The 14,166-nt window shown below is 34.9% G+C and overlaps 1 protein-coding gene across 1 annotated transcript; it reads left to right on the top strand.

Annotated features, from left to right (window-relative positions):
* The first annotated feature begins 2,774 nt into the window (after positions 1 to 2,774).
* On the top strand, positions 2,775 to 13,771 carry LOC661554 (uncharacterized). The gene is made up of 11 exons (XM_064355948.1): positions 2,775 to 2,933; positions 2,979 to 3,144; positions 3,446 to 3,702; positions 3,750 to 4,027; positions 6,305 to 6,719; positions 12,343 to 12,421; positions 12,466 to 12,657; positions 12,755 to 12,816; positions 12,870 to 13,147; positions 13,193 to 13,526; positions 13,650 to 13,771. Exons 2-11 carry the CDS (start codon positions 3,024 to 3,026, stop codon positions 13,674 to 13,676), a joined length of 2,043 nt encoding a protein of 680 aa, XP_064212018.1. The 5' UTR covers positions 2,775 to 2,933; positions 2,979 to 3,023; the 3' UTR covers positions 13,677 to 13,771.
* Positions 13,772 to 14,166: the final 395 nt, after the last annotated feature.

Below are 14,166 nucleotides of genomic sequence, written 5' to 3'. Positions count from 1 at the left end.
AAATAACTAGTTACTTACTACATAAAACTGAAACCGTTCATTACATCTCTCCAGAGAAAAATTGCCTATACCTAAGTGTATTATTATTTTTGCATTCGGTTAGTCAATTAGTTGTAGTTAGTAGGCATGAATAATAAATAGCTTCTACTCCACTAAATCGTTACAAAAATACAGTGAAACCTCTGTAACTCGAACTAATTATTACAACGCAACGGCTCTAAAAAAAGTTTTAATAAAATAATTTCCACAAGTAGAAAAATTTGATTTTTTTCCATAAGGATTAAAGTAACCTGAAAAAATTGTGTAAATCTATTGTCTAATTCTCTTATCCAAAACAAACCAAAATTAAAAAATTAACTAAATAAGCAAAAATACGAAATAAAATAAATACAATTTTTCGACAATTTTAATTATTTCTTACAAAGATAACACGTTATAAATGTTCGGTAGGTATAGGTATACCATGATTATGGTCAATATTAGATGTACAGATAATAATAAATAATTTACCTTGTGTGTTTACCAAAATTAAAGAGTTTTTGTATCGTATACCTGGTTACAATTATTAACTGATCACGTGACCAAACTGAACCAATCAAATCCTTATTTTAGCAAATTAATTTTTATTTTTAATTTTTTTACAGGGGATTTACTTATAAGACGATATATTAACAGTTTTTCTACACTTGCAAACAGATTCTGATTTTGAATAGGGTTTTGTATCAAAGACATAGATGTAGGAATAAAATTGATAATCCTTCGTTATTTTATTAATATTCCATTTAGAAAATGTTTACTGAAATCGTCCGTAGAGGGCAGAAAATGGTTCGTAAAGAAACTCAAAATACATAGTCCGTAAAGTAAAATTTTTCGGGACCCATTTGTCACTGAATTCCTAATGTGACCAAAATAGTCCACAAAGCATACAGGTGTGTAATGTTGGTTGCGCGTCAATCCATGTTTTTTAAAAGATATTTACAAAATTGCATGTTTATGACAAAAAAATGAGTAGATAATGTCTTGTTAGACACATAGCTATTAATTACAGACACGTGCTTTGGCCATCGTCCGCTTGGCATCATCAGGGCGGCAATAATTTAAAAAATAAATATTAATTTTTTAGCGAAAATTGTCGTTAGTCTAGTGAATTATGTGGAATCCCCCTGTACATGTGCTAGCACATTAACTTCCAAATAAACTGCAAAGCGATCCACTTTACAGTGGAGTAACATAAATAACATTACTTGCGCATTATGTAGTTCCAATAAAATTTGTTTTATTTAGAATAATGGCAATGTAATTGAAGGCAGCCTTTTATTCGGAAAGGAATTTTCATTTTATGTCCAGTGTCAGCGTTGCATATGTAGGTGACGTATTTTTATTACAAAAATGCATTTGAAAATTAGGTAAAAAACCGGAATTTCTCGTAAATAAACAACCATTATCATTCCCATGTTGGTACCAGTATCACTTAACGCACCCATGTAAATAAATAAACAATTCCGGTGACATTGTGTACAATTCCAACGCTTCGACGAGCTAATTAACCGATTACGAGGTGAAATGTGGCAACGGGAACCCAAGCAAGACATAACTCTCCTCCTCTGAAACATATTTATGCAAATGTGGAACGCAGCCGTCCGCACATAACCGCGGGCGTAATCCGTAACAAATCGCACCGAAACTAAGCCATACAAGCACAAAGAAACGACAATATATCAATTCCCAAGCTTGTATTTTTAATAAATCTCAACATACTAACCGAATTGACACCTCTCCCACTCCGCGTGTAGGCCCCGCCCCCGTGTCCCCTACAAGCTCACTCCCCACTCCGAGATGTCACCCTTGAGCTGGCCCCGCCCTGATGGTGGGAGGAGCGTGAGAACCAATCACTGCAGCGACGTGTGTGGTCCTCAGATCTTCATTACATCTTCTGTTGCCAATTTAACGATTTGAAACGCGGTAGGCGATGGACGCATCATTGAAACGTGGGCAAGAGAGAGACGGGAAAGGTATGCGGCCAGGGCTCAATGTAATTAAAGCGATTGTATGTGTAAATTTGATATTTTCTTATTACCACTCATAGAAAGACCATCCATCATGGTAATAATTACGGGGTAATGGGACGCCTTGTGTGGTAAGATATCTTCTTCATGGTAAGTTTGCACTTACCGAGGCTCCTTTATCAGAGGGAATAAGTCCCCGTTTAATTGCTCCAAAGTGAAACGTGTAATTAAATGGAAATACTCGAATGACAGAGCTCCGGTGCTGCAAAGACAAATTAAAAAGTTCTTAATTGAACATTCTTTCGTTAGAAAGACGAGTTAAAGAGGGGCCAAGACTAAACTTAATTAATCACCGGCGAAATCTACAGTCTTTCAGCGTTCGCAACAAATTGATATTTAACTTCCTGAGGCTATGCAACCAATTATTCTCGCCGAATGCAAGAAGGGCTCGGCTCTTTTTTATTTCAACGATTCGTGCCGAGAGAACAATAAAAAAGAATTTAATTAAAATTTCAAGCCGTAATAAAAAACTAGGATACAATTTCTTCTCGAACGATACTTTAATCAAGTAGGTGTGGGATAAATTGCTTCGTTCCCTTCTTTGAAATTATTACGTCACGTACAACGTTTTTTCCCGGACGCTTTAATTTTCCAGGGAAATTGCTTTCTTTATTGCCCCCCACAAATAACCCGGAGGGCTGCACGGAGCAATGTACCACAACTAGATGGCGGTGTTACAGAGTTCTGTAAAATAGGATCGTGTGCGCGTAGGGTTGGGTGAGCCGCCGGTTTTAACCTCACTCTCATTTCGAAATCGAAATTCGAAGTGACAGGTTTGTGATCCACAAAATTTCAGGGCCACGGTGCCCTTTTTATTTTATGGATCCACAATGACGGTGTTTTCCAAACGCCCTGTCAAATTTCAAGGTAACCCGTGGACTGTAGCCTTATCAATCATTAATGTGGTGATAGTATTGAATTACAGCCCCACATTTGACGCCAGAAGCATAAACGAGAATGAAGTCGAAACGAAAAATCTTTTTATACATGACGGTTGTTTTTATGTTTGTATTTTACGTTCTCATGTCTTTACAAATGCCAAACACGGAAGGTGAGCCAAATTCGGGACATAATATAGGTATGCTTTGCTTCTTGTTGGGGCCTTTGTGTGTAAGTCGGGTTGTGGGTTTTCTCGTTCACGTTGCGAATGTTCGAACACAGTAGTTAGTAGTGGGTTCTGGAGCTTTTATTACGTTTTGATTTTATCTTATCTACCTCATCGTGGCAAGGTTTTAATAATGAGTATGGTTTTGTCCACTTGAGAACACGTTTTTGACACGTAATGTGACGAGCATGTGAATGCCAAGTACACAAATAACATTATTTAGGTCAATAAAGTTATGCGATTATTTGTCTTTGACGCAATCATTTTTGGGCAGTTATTGTGGAAGGCTGGGACTTCAACACGACGAGGGACACAACCCACTATGTCTTAAACACGAACCTGAGCGCACATATTTGGCCGGAGCACTTCTGTGATCTCAATTCTTTTTTACTTGTAATGGTTTGCTCTGGGCCCGCAAATTTCGAAGCACGAAGTGCTATTCGAGACACCTGGGGTCACGAGCGCATTATTTTAGGGAATAACGTGTCCTTATTTTTCCTGCTTGGAGAGACTACGAACAGTTCGTTGCAGGTATAACTTTGTTTTTTAGTGGATTTGTTCCGAATCATTTTTTTTAGTATGACATTATGCTGGAAAGTGATAGGTTTGGGGACATTATTCAAGAACGCTTTATAGACTCTTATAATAACTTGACGTTAAAATCTGTGTTTATGTTGAAATTAGTCAGCAGCTACTGTGCCAACTCAACTAAATATTTACTGAAAATTGACGACGATATGTTCGTCAATATGATTCCAGTCGTCCGAATGTTGAGGGATAGAAACAGCACCACGGACTTGCTTATGGGAAAACTCATCTGTAGGGCCAGACCCATCAAAGATACGACGAGCAAATGGTTAGTAGGGAATTTTTCATTTATTCAAAATGTAGAAATTTGGGTCAACTTCCAATTTTTTTATCTTGATACTTGATAGCTAAAAATAATAATGACTTCGAGCTTTGTAAAAATGCATTATCTAAATACAACCGTCCAATTAAATCCGCAACGGATGTGGTCACATAGCCATTGCGTTTTTATTACTTTTGACCCTATCTTGACTCGTCTCACTAATGAAAATAACAACAAACTAGTAGATAAGAAAGTAAACACTTTTAACTAAAAATAATCGAATGTTATTTATTTCGTATGATTTTTTAGTAACAGACAAGTCTATCAATATGTATGCGATAACATGGCTAAGTACCAACAAATTGATATCTGATTGTACTAAATTTTCCTTCGTCTAAAACATAAGATTGAGGTTTTATTGTTTTTGAAAATGTGGAGTTGACGTATTTTTTTTCATATTTCCTATGAGACATTGATAATTATTTGTTTCTTCCTAGCTGTGTCGACAAAAAAAGAAATCTGGGCTATTTTTGTTGTTTTAGTTTAATTATTTATTTATTTATTTGAATTAAATGTGAAACCAGTTAATTTTGAATGTAGGGAAATAGATTTTAAAACCAAAAGGTCTTTAACAGTACACATACAAAATTTGATTATTTATTTTTTTACTTTTTTTGAGAAGTATTCTCATCGAATTTCACCTGTTTAAACTGTTCCTTTTTTGTCTCCGAAATGTTTGCAAAGAAAACGTGGTCCTCAGTTCAGTATTCTGCCGCTTTTGTATTTTTTTTTAAATATCCAAATTATACTCAAATCATGATTATTAATTAGGGTTGGTATTTTGTTACAAGGAAATAAAGGACTTTTAAGCGAAAAATGAAAACACGTTTGGTACTAAGGCATAACTTGACCCCTCCAAAAAAAAAAACACAATTTTTTAGAGATAACACGTTCTGAAACTCGCTTTAATATGATATGTTTATTCTAAAACAGTAAACAGAAACAAGTTAACGTTTTAAATGTCCTTTAAGTGCATGCCAAAGATCAAGGGACAGCTAATTTAAATAAAACATTATGTACTCGTAATAGAAAAAAATTGTTAAGTAAGCCAATCCTACAGAGAACTAAATACAATGAGGCGAAACGAGCAACTAAATAACAGGGTTTTCATACTCAAGAATTTTGTGGGGCGAAGCGTTTAGGGTTGCCACTGAAGTTTCATTAATCATTAATTAATATAGGAAAATATAAGTTTAAAACCGTGGTCAAAAGGTAACATTTATGCAATTAGTAATTATCATTAAGAATTAAAAAAACAGCTGGACAGTTTCTTGCGTCCATTCCTTAGTGTAAATTTCTAAAATTTTGCCGGTGTAAGGGCAAAATTGTTGAAAATTGACTTACACTAGTAAATTACACCAGGACGTGGACACAAAGGAAATGAAATTGCTGTATTTATTATAAGAGCAAATTATTTTTTATTATTAAACTAGTGAAATATATGATCTAACAAGGTTTCCTGCTAGTAGAATACTTTGAAGTCTTTTATTCAGCCATTCTATTTTAACGGACGGGACACTTGCACAAATTTTATTTTCAGTTTTTACGAATAGCATCAGTAGAAGTGGATTTTTTTTAGAGGAACTTAGTACTAGTCACATTTTTAAAATTTGAAATACGAGCAGGTAAAAGAAATACAAATTGATGATGATGACGGACGGGACACAAAAAAGACATCACATTTTTATCATTATAAAATTCTGTTAATTTAAAAGGCACTAGTTCGAACAATTATTTTTAAAGAAAAAGGTGGAATCTGTTGAAACTTTTGAAACCACAAAGCGGAAGAATAAGTCAATGTGCAACGACTTCTGATTAATTTACTTTTTGTTAAAACATGACGGATGGGACAAAAAAATCTTGTGTGTAAAAATAGCTCTAAAAAATTTATTCAGACGGGTCTTAATTTAAAGACTGAACAATATTAAAATTAGACAGTGGAAATTTAAATATTCTTGGTTTTGTTTACCAACGTAAGAAATAAGAACAACGTGTTATGTTTGCGATAACGGACGGGACAGCAAAAGTTTATAAAGATAAAAAAAAATAAAATTTCAAACATTTCAAGTTTCCATTGGTAATACTCTTACATAAACTTCCTCCACGTTTTTTTTATCTTCATTATTGTTAATTATTTCTGAGAAAGACGCACTTCCACTTAAAATAATAGATAAGAGCGGAAGTTGCTACTTTCGCCATTGCCTCATCGCAATAAAATTCCAGGTATTCGCCTCGATACATGTACCCGCACCATGTGTACCCCAATTACGTATCCGGGACCGGCTACGTAATGTCGGTGGACGTGGCCGAAAAACTGTACAAAGCAGCACTGAAAACACCAATTTTCCACTTGGAGGACGTGTACACGACCGGCCTGTGCGCCAAAAGGGCCGGTGTAAGGCCGAAAAACAATCCGCTCTTTACATATCAGTCAATGAATTACGACGTGTGTCTCTACATGAGGCTCTACACAGCCCACCGTTTCACCCCCTCTGACATACGTAAGACGTACACTCTCTTGAAAGATAGTAACGTAACGCGAGAATGCACCTACCACAGAGGTCGATCTAATTTAAGTGTCAACTGGCTTATGAACAATATACTTAAAGTAAATAAACCTAACAAAAATAAATGTGAATAGATTTATCTAGTTTTCTTGACTTGTGATAATTAGTGCATTATAAACTGTATTTTTTAAGCTTTGTACAGATCTAGTGCCAAAGTATAATAATTGAGTATTCTTCAAATGGCTTCAAGTGGTTCTTTTCTGTGAATGCATGAATTTTTTCAAGTGATTGGTACGACAGATCTCTATCCGCACGTCTCCGCTAATAATTTACCTCAGGGTTTATTGTTAGATTTCCTTTAAACACCAAAGTACAACGGATTATTAATAAAACCACTTATTAATAACCTAATAGAATTAAATTGACTTGACAAAACTAGTGTGATAACGAATTGGAGATTTGCCAATAGGATTAAGTTTCAGCTTTATACCAAATAGAATTTTTTCCTAGTGATTAAATTCAATCATGACTTGCACGATATTAGCACATATGTATTCCAAACTCATTGCCCTTGGATTTTGCCGTCGCCGTACTATTTTTACTTAGGCACATAATTTTTTCCAAAATGTATCGCCATTTTTACGTATTGTTTGTTTAAAGTATAGTGCCTTAATCTTAAGATTTGTTTTTTTATTTATTCAATTATTAAGGTAAAACGTCCAATTAAATTGTAAATACTAAGGCAAGATGAGAGAGTCCTAAATTAAAATTATTGTTGTTTTACGTTTGTTGTACCGTCTTTCAATTAAACTTCAGGTCATTTTAAATTTGAGTTGGCAACACCGAATTATATGTGATACAACGGCCGCTGCGCGGGAATGGATAACAGCTACTTACAGACGTATTTGATATTCAATATTGCCAACTTAATTTCAGGCCACTTTGACCGGCAATTTCTTTGAAAGCATGGTATTTGAGAGTATATTTTTTCATTTAGATTGCTTTATCTTTATGTAATAGGTACATATTTAATTTAGTCTTAAATGTGTGTGCTGTTTATGGTTACCAGTATTTTTTTAATTATTGTAATTTTTGTGTTTTTGAGGTAATAACAGTTTTATCAAAAATTTTTAATCCATTTTCTACCCTCTTTAAAATTTTACCATTGGCAAGATTGTTTCCTAAAATCATAGCCAGCACTTGATTCATCATGTTTTAATAAATAACTCTGCCCTTTATGTAAGAGGTTTCATCAAATTGTGTAGCTCTTTTTGTAAAATAGACTTTAAACAATATATGACAGTTACTGTTTATTGTTTTTTTAATTAATCCAATCCTTTAATTCCCAGTCTACCTACAACAAGGTGAGTATGCTAAATTGTAGATTATGATATTAGGAGTAAAAGTGTTAATTTTTATGAGACGAAGCCTAACGTGAATAAGCTAAGCCACATAATCTTACTTTTACTCCGAATAACATATTCTATTTTATCTGCAAACGTAATTATCCAGATAAGATAAGTTCAAGACATGCCTTCATAAAATCTTCAGAGCACTCTTGACCACGTTTTTGTGTAGCGTCTCTTTATTTCTACATTATGATTTAAAAAAGAAAGTTAAGAAGAATTTTAATTGTTATTAATAAATGGCAAAGAGAAAGTTAAAAGTTATGAAATATAATTGATTGTTCAGGGTGAGAACAAGTAAAAAGCACGCTGGATTTGGTAGTTGAAAATAATTGTGTAACAAAAATCGATGATCAATTTTAGCGCTAAAAGCATTATAAAAATAAATTTGTATTGTAAATGAAATGTTCCGTGTGACCCATTATTTTTCCTTCTCCCTTTTGATTCATTAGTTTTCCTTGGGCGGCGAGGTGGCTGACGGCGGCGGCACATTGGCGCGGTGTTGTGGCGGCATCGACTTGGCTCCAGTTCGCTCATTTTTTCCACTTTTCTCAACGTTCCGTGCAATAACAATTTTTTGTCTTGTGCATCCGGTCAATGTTTTTTTAATAAAAGCACCGCATTGCTTACATTTTTCCGATATTGATGAATTTTTAATTATCTAATTGCTTTCCCTTTTCATGCCGCTAATTAATGAAAATTGCCACTGAAAGTGTTTCCCCTTTACACCTTTTATTGTCATTTTTCCATTTAAGAGATGAGTTGTGGTTTGAATGCATTCCGAAATTAAAATTTTGGCCCCTGTCTTATTCAAATTTCGATTTGTACTTAACATTAACCACTCTCGCAGTTTATACTAAAAGCCAGAATGATTAGGGAGCACAATGATTCTATTTATAGTTTACGAGCAATAAAAGTGTGTTTTATATTTGGCGCCCCTAGTCACGCCACTACCAACCCAACAAACCTGCACTCACCACCAGTTGACCCACGTTTTAAAAGTTGTTTGGGTGCTTTCTGTTGATTGTGTACTTAAAAATCGCTTATCACAACTCAACCGCAATCTTTAATCGTGATAACGCTCCGATATCATCTTCATTACCACAAAGACTCTCCCGGAGGTGATAACAAGCATCGAGTGGCTTCCTGTCACTGCCACCCATATCAGGTTAATTCTTCTTGTCTTATGTTTGTCAAATTATTGTCAAAAAACGTCAAAACTTTGTAAAAAGTTTCAAGGGTTCAAGGTACCGGAACCTGAAAGGTGCGCCTGTTAATTATATGCACGTGGTGGCTCGAATCCACAAATGTCGTGCACTTCAGACCCTAGAGAATATTGTCCATTGTTACAACTTTCACGTCATTTTTCATTTCTGTAAGCTTCGTTTAATGAGAAATGTGGGTTTTTTTATTGAGCATTTGCGCTTATTCACAAAAGAGGTAAATACACCTGTTGGTTATTTGCTCTCTCACAAATTGGTTAAATTCCACACGTGAAGTGCTTTGTGTTGCTGGGTTGTTAAAAACTCTCCCTCAGGTAATGATGTTAAGCCTAGATAACTTGTAATTTGATCTGATACGTTTTAGGTACGGAATTGTTAAAAAATAATGAAAACTGGAAAAAATTCAATTGGTTTTGAAATCTAATCAATAATTAAGTACTTTATTAAACCCAACTCATAACACAGCTCGTAATTATTTGTTTTATCAAATCCACAATTTGTAACTAAAAGCGAAAAAATTAATGTTATCGTGCTTAGCATTGAAATATTTTGTGATACCAATTGTTAGATTTTTGTTATTGATCGCAGCTGTTATTAAGATTGAATAGATAATAATCAAATAAATTATCACTTGTGGTTTTATTGATTTAATTATCTAAAGTTGAATTCAATTGAAACATTAAAGGAATTCTTCTAACAAGAAATACGTGGACGATAACAACTGTTACTTCAGACATCTTAGATTTTTTCAACATTTGCATCGTTAATATATGTTTAGCGTCTTAATATTAATTAATTAACATTTATTACAAGATTTTTGTCGAAAAGTTCTGAAAAAATAGCATACACAGAGAAAAAATAAAGTACATTATGTAATAACAAAAAGTTGATTTCTGTGTGAATATTGGTTTTTGGGGCATATGTGGTGGAAATATACTTTTGTTTTATTTATTTCATATTTAATTAATATCTACGATTAACAACGTCATAGTATCTCACATCACTTATTATCACACAACACTTGTAAGTTTGATTTGAATTAAAAGATAAGTTTGTTTGCTCTGTAAATACTATGTGATAAAAAAATAGGAACGGCTAGCATATCCTTGACATAGTGAATTTGAACTTGACTGAAATAATAAAAATAATAAAACTTCACGAGGGTGAAGTTTAAAAAAGGCGAGTTTAAAATACAAGCGAACTTTTTTTATTGGAAACATGGATCAAATTGAACATAATTGAATAGCTTAGATTTATCTGAACTGCTTCTATTTCTTTCTAATCTATTGTAGTCAAATATTATCTTAGTTACGTTAACTATAAAGATAATTCTTTTGGGAGTTATAGTCAGTTTTTTTCAATCATTCAATTCATACGTTTTTGCACATTATTTCAGACTTTGCTGGAATTAAAAGAGAACTGTTTTTTCGGTTTTTGTTGTATTTCGTCCGAGATTTTATTTTTTTAACTCATTTTTACAAAGCAACAATTTTGTTATAAAACCATCGGACACCGATGGGGAATCTTCAATTGTCCGTTGTTGAGAGGTGTCCGTTATTCGGAGGTTTCACTGCATACAAATAACTATTACACCATTTAATTCGAAAAAAAAATTTGGTCCATATTTAATTTTAGGATAAAATTTAAAAATGATTGCAGTTAGTTTGTAATTCTTTCATTGCAAGCATGTAGTACCTAACATTTGTTAAGGCTTCCAAGAAAAACGGGCTGGTCAATAATGTACCTTCTCATTCTTTACATTACCGGTTATTATCTGAAAAGTGATAAGTTGATAACGTATTATTTATATAGACATTAGACACTGTTCAGAAACGGTTGTTCAAGTCAAAGTGATAGTAATAAATAAAATAATGCAAAAAGGCATCGAATCTAAAAACAAAAGAACACAACAAAAATCACGAAATATAAAACACAAATCAGAACAAACCCTGCACTTGAAACAACATGCGTAAAAATGCAAAAATGTTGAGTAAAAAGCTGATTCAAAGATTTTACAGAGATGACAGTACTCGGAAACTGCATAGTCATTTCTACGAAGCGGCACAATAGTCAACTTGATAACAACGATTTTTGAACACACTGTATTTGCATAACGGATGTTATCTAATGTTTGTTTAAAGTGGATAATTGTTGAATCATATTTGAAAAATGTTTTATCTATTTTTAATTCAGGTGTATTAACTTTATCAAACGGATGTCATTTACTTCTTATCGATACGAGGATCGAAGAAGCACGCCATCCTTATCGGAAAATGCAGCGTCGATAAGCACGTGTAACTTTGTAAATTTCGTCGCGGCGCTTGGTCGTCACGGCGTCGGTTTGGCTGCAGCAAGGGGTTCGGCATCTCGGCGCTGTATTAATTTTTGATCTAAATTTCGCCTCACAGTCGAGCGTCAGCCGCTCACAAGCTCATATGTGGCATGATTTCCGCAAAAGTGCAATCATTCCTTGACCACCACCGATATTCGTCGGAAGTTAAGTCAGTGCTCATGTAATTGCCCATTCATGCGAACACTTCAAATTAGCCATTCATTCACGACCTATTTCCACCACAAATTGGCGAGCACTCACCTTCATTACACGTGCCTTTTCCGAAAGACGCGGCTCCAGAAGAAATCAATAGCACCAAAGTCGGCAGTTTTGTGAATTTTTAATCGATATTGGGGCGCATCCCCAATATTTATCCAACATTTTTTAATCGACTTTGAACCAGAATTTGTCGTGGCTTTGAGCAAACAATAGCCAATTCCATTCCGCTTTGTCACAGCTCGCATCCAGTTTATTGTTTCAATCAATTTTATTTATGAGTTTGAATTAGTTGTGATTAATCTCTTAGATTTTAGGTGTTTTATGGGGCCGATAACGATTTCCGAGTAGGATTGGAATGGTCGGAAACACTTGATGCTGAGTTTGCTCTCCGCTCAGTCTTTCCCCGTAATCGGCATGCCCTTGCCTCAGTCATCAGATATTTTATCTCTTTAACTACAGATAACAGTACTGCACTTAAGTGTAGCATGTGTTGATTGAGCGATAGGCGCGAATCGATGGTGAACGCGACAACTCTTCCATCGGTTCAACTTCAGTGGAATAAATGAACTTAAAGAAAAGAATACTGCTTTTGGTCGTCGCTCTGATATTCATTGCTTCGCTCTGTGTTAACAGCAAACAACCGCCGCTCCCAGGTATTTAACTCATTCTCTCTTGGCCAAAAATCAGCGGTTTTTAGTCCCAACAGAGGTGGAGGGTTGGGCCCGAAATGTTTCGCGGAATGTCAGGGACTACATCAGCGAAGCGGCGCAAGCACACATTATGCCAAAAAATTTCTGTGAGGAAAAGGGGCTCCTCCTAGTGTTCATCCACTCGAAGTTCGATAAGTTCGATGCCCGGAGGGCCATACGGGAGACGTGGGGCCAAAAACGTAGGTCTTTAATTAATAACATTATCAGTAATTTGTTTACTGGTGATTGTTTAACCAATCAATATATTATTATTGATAAGGGTTTCGCTCCTTCTAGGTGACAATGTAACGTTTTATTTTTTGCTTGGGGAAGACAAAAATAGACACCATGAAGTACAAGTAAGTCTGCGAAGTTTATTTTTAGACCTCTCGAAGTCTTCGTGTTTTTCTAGCTCAAGTTGAGAGACGAGAGCCAGAGATTTAATGATATAGTTCAGGAGCGCTTCGTAGATTCCTACAATAACTTAACTCTAAAGTCTATAACCATGTTGAAGTTGTTTCACCTGCATTGTTCAGATTCTTACAAATATTTATTGAAAATCGACGACGATGTGTATTTGAACATCGCCAGCGCACTCAAAGAACTCACGAACCGCAGTATTACCACGAACGTGTTGCTGGGCCACGTTTACAACGCCACGAATGCGATTCGGAACCCAGCCAGCAAATGGTGGTTTTGCCCCTTAGTTAGTTTTTTTACTTGTGTCTTTTTAAGGTTTGTGCCTTATGAACTGTACCCGGACGAGAAATACCCGCCGTATTTGTGCGGGGCGGCGTACATTATGTCGGCCGATGTCGCAGTGAAGTTGTACCATGTGGCTTTGGAAACGCCGATTTTCTACATCGAGGATGTTTACATAACGGGAATGTGTGCGAAGAAAGCCAATGTGACATTGGAAAACAGTGGCGGTTTTAATTGCTATTACGCGAAAAAATACGTATGCCTTTATAAACAATACTTCGTTTATCATTATTTCGAACCTAGGGACATTAAAAAGGCGCATGAGCTCGTGGCTGGCAAGAAGTGCCCTTTGACCGGATCGTGGCAAGTATGTTGTTTGTCTGTTGCGGCAAAGCTGCAAAAATAAAGCTATTTTTGCGGCATTGCTATTTTTGGATGTGTGTATGTAACGGTTATCGTGCGGTGAATTTACACCAAAGTGTTTTTTCAGGAATGGTTCTACTCTCTTTTATATTGAACCAAGATGATCTGAGAAGGTACTTAAATATGTGATTTAGAGTATTTTTTTAATCTTTTTGTTTATTCGTTTCAAGAATAAAAGATTTTTGCGTATTTTGTGGCGTATATTTTTACCTGAACCAGTCCATCCAAAAAATCAAATTCCTAATCCCGCAGGAATAATAATTGTAACTTTTATATTAAATGATCTAGATGTTATGCGACCAATATTACACGCACAATTTTTAAGTAGTAGATAGAAATAAACCTTCAAAAATCAATAATAACAAATAATTGTATTTTGTGAAAATACCTACGTCTTCTAAAAATAGCTTCCCAAGTAGCTCAGTTAAGAAGACTTTTAAAAACATATTTACCTACGAAAGTTGAAAAAGTAAACCTGGTGCTAATATTAACTTTGCTTGTAGCGTGCATACAGAGCATTAAATTATAGGAAGAGATAAAGGTAATGCAAAAATTTCATCGTAAACTTTTACAGATTTACACTT

Source organism: Tribolium castaneum, chromosome 3, assembly GCF_031307605.1.
Source record: "Tribolium castaneum strain GA2 chromosome 3, icTriCast1.1, whole genome shotgun sequence".
NCBI classification, from domain to species: Eukaryota; Metazoa; Arthropoda; class Insecta; order Coleoptera; family Tenebrionidae; genus Tribolium; species Tribolium castaneum.
Note: the sequence above shows the minus strand (reverse complement) of the source record. Positions and strands in the feature narration are given on the sequence as shown.